General features: G+C 38.2%; 1 protein-coding gene across 1 annotated transcript in view; it reads left to right on the forward strand.

Annotated features, from left to right (window-relative positions):
• The window catches only part of LOC105817726 (52 kDa repressor of the inhibitor of the protein kinase), a 25,659-nt gene extending 24,009 nt beyond the window's left edge, over nucleotides 1-1,650 (forward strand). The window contains exon 2 of the mRNA XM_012653512.1: nucleotides 5-1,650. Within this exon, the coding sequence (XP_012508966.1) occupies nucleotides 5-1,022 (1,018 nt within the window). The 3' untranslated portion in view covers nucleotides 1,023-1,650. The remainder of the gene's footprint in view (nucleotides 1-4) is intronic.

Here is a 1,650-nt window from a genome sequence, read left to right on the forward strand (position 1 = left end):
ACAGTGAAGAAAGGGGCAAAAAACTGAAGGAAATTTGCCATTCTCAGTGGACAGGAAGGCATGATGCTTTCGAAATTTTAGTGGACCTTCTGCAAGCACTTGTTTTATGTTTAGATGGTATAAATAGTGACACAACTATTAGATGGAATAACTGTATAGCTGGCCGAGCATTTGTCCTCTGTAGTGCAGTAACAGATTTCGATTTCATTGTTACTATTGTTGTTCTTAAAAATGTCCTCTCTTTTACAAGGGCCTTTGGGAAAAATCTCCAGGGGCAAACTTCTGATGTCTTCTTTGCAGCCAGTAGCTTGACTGCAGTACTGCATTCACTAAATGAAGTGATGGAAAATATTGAAGTTTATCATGAATTTTGGTTTGAAGAAGCCACAAATTTGGCTGCCAAACTTGATATTCAGATGAAACTCCCTGGGAAATTCCACAGAGCTCAGCAAAGTAACTTGGAACCTCAGCTGACCTCCGAGAGTTACTATAAAGAAACCCTAAGTGTTCCAACAGTGGAGCACATTATTCAGGAACTTAAAGATATATTCTCAGAACAGCACCTCAAAGCTCTTAAATGTTTATCTCTGGTACCCTCAGTCATGGGTCAACTCAAATTCAATACGTCAGAGGAACACCATGCTGACATGTACAGAAGTGATTTACCCAATCCTGACACGCTCTCAGCTGAACTTCATTGTTGGAGAATTAAATGGAAACACAGAGGGAAAGATATTGAGCTTCCATCCACCATTTATGAAGCCCTCCACCTGCCTGACATCAAGTTTTTTCCTAATGTGTATGCATTGCTGAAAGTCCTGTGTATTCTTCCCGTGATGAAGGTTGAGATTGAGCGCTACAAAAATGCACGAAAGCATCTCAAAGCATACTTGAGGAACACTTTGACAGACCAAAGGTCAAGTAACTTGGCTTTGCTTAACATAAATTTTGATATAAAACATGATCTGGATTTAATGGTAGACACATATATCAAACTCTATACAACTAAGTCAGATAATTGAGAAAACATTAAAAATACCTAAGAGACTTTTAAAATAGGCTTTCTCTTGTATTCGATATTTGAAAGAAGAGCCGTAAGGTGTATGTTGGGCACTTAATCACTGATTATCTTTGCCTATAGGCCTCCATTGCATAGTTCAGCCATTGATAATATACCTGTTTGGCCCCTGTTTGAACTCTCATGCTTTGAAGACCTATCTGTTCTTCGAGAGGATAGCATTGAAAGTGCCCCGTTTTACTTCTCTGTGATCTCTGCCGGTGGCACTCTGGAATTGTTTTAGTTAAGTCATTTTAGACATAACATTTACTATCACGGTAGATCCACGTCAGGTATTGAGTTACCAGTTCTTTGAAGAAATAAATTTTGAGGAGGTGTGGGAGGAAGGAATACATTTTATAAAATGTTACAATGAAGCCCATGATTGACCTTTGACTAGTAGAAGTTTTAAATATATTGTTAAAAATCTGTAATGGAAAGTCAAAAGAAATTATCAGAGAGAGAAGCTTGTGAGCTCACCAAACAAGGATTTCATTGTAGATTTTGTCTTTATCAAATGAACTTAAAGGAACAAGTGACAAAGTTTGAATGGGAGAGCCTGCCATTGTTGTTCCACTTCTGGTTGTTGCTGT

The sequence above is a fragment of the Propithecus coquereli genome, unplaced genomic scaffold (genome assembly GCF_000956105.1).
Source record: "Propithecus coquereli isolate 6110/MARCELLA unplaced genomic scaffold, Pcoq_1.0 Scaffold421, whole genome shotgun sequence".
NCBI classification, from domain to species: Eukaryota; Metazoa; Chordata; class Mammalia; order Primates; family Indriidae; genus Propithecus; species Propithecus coquereli.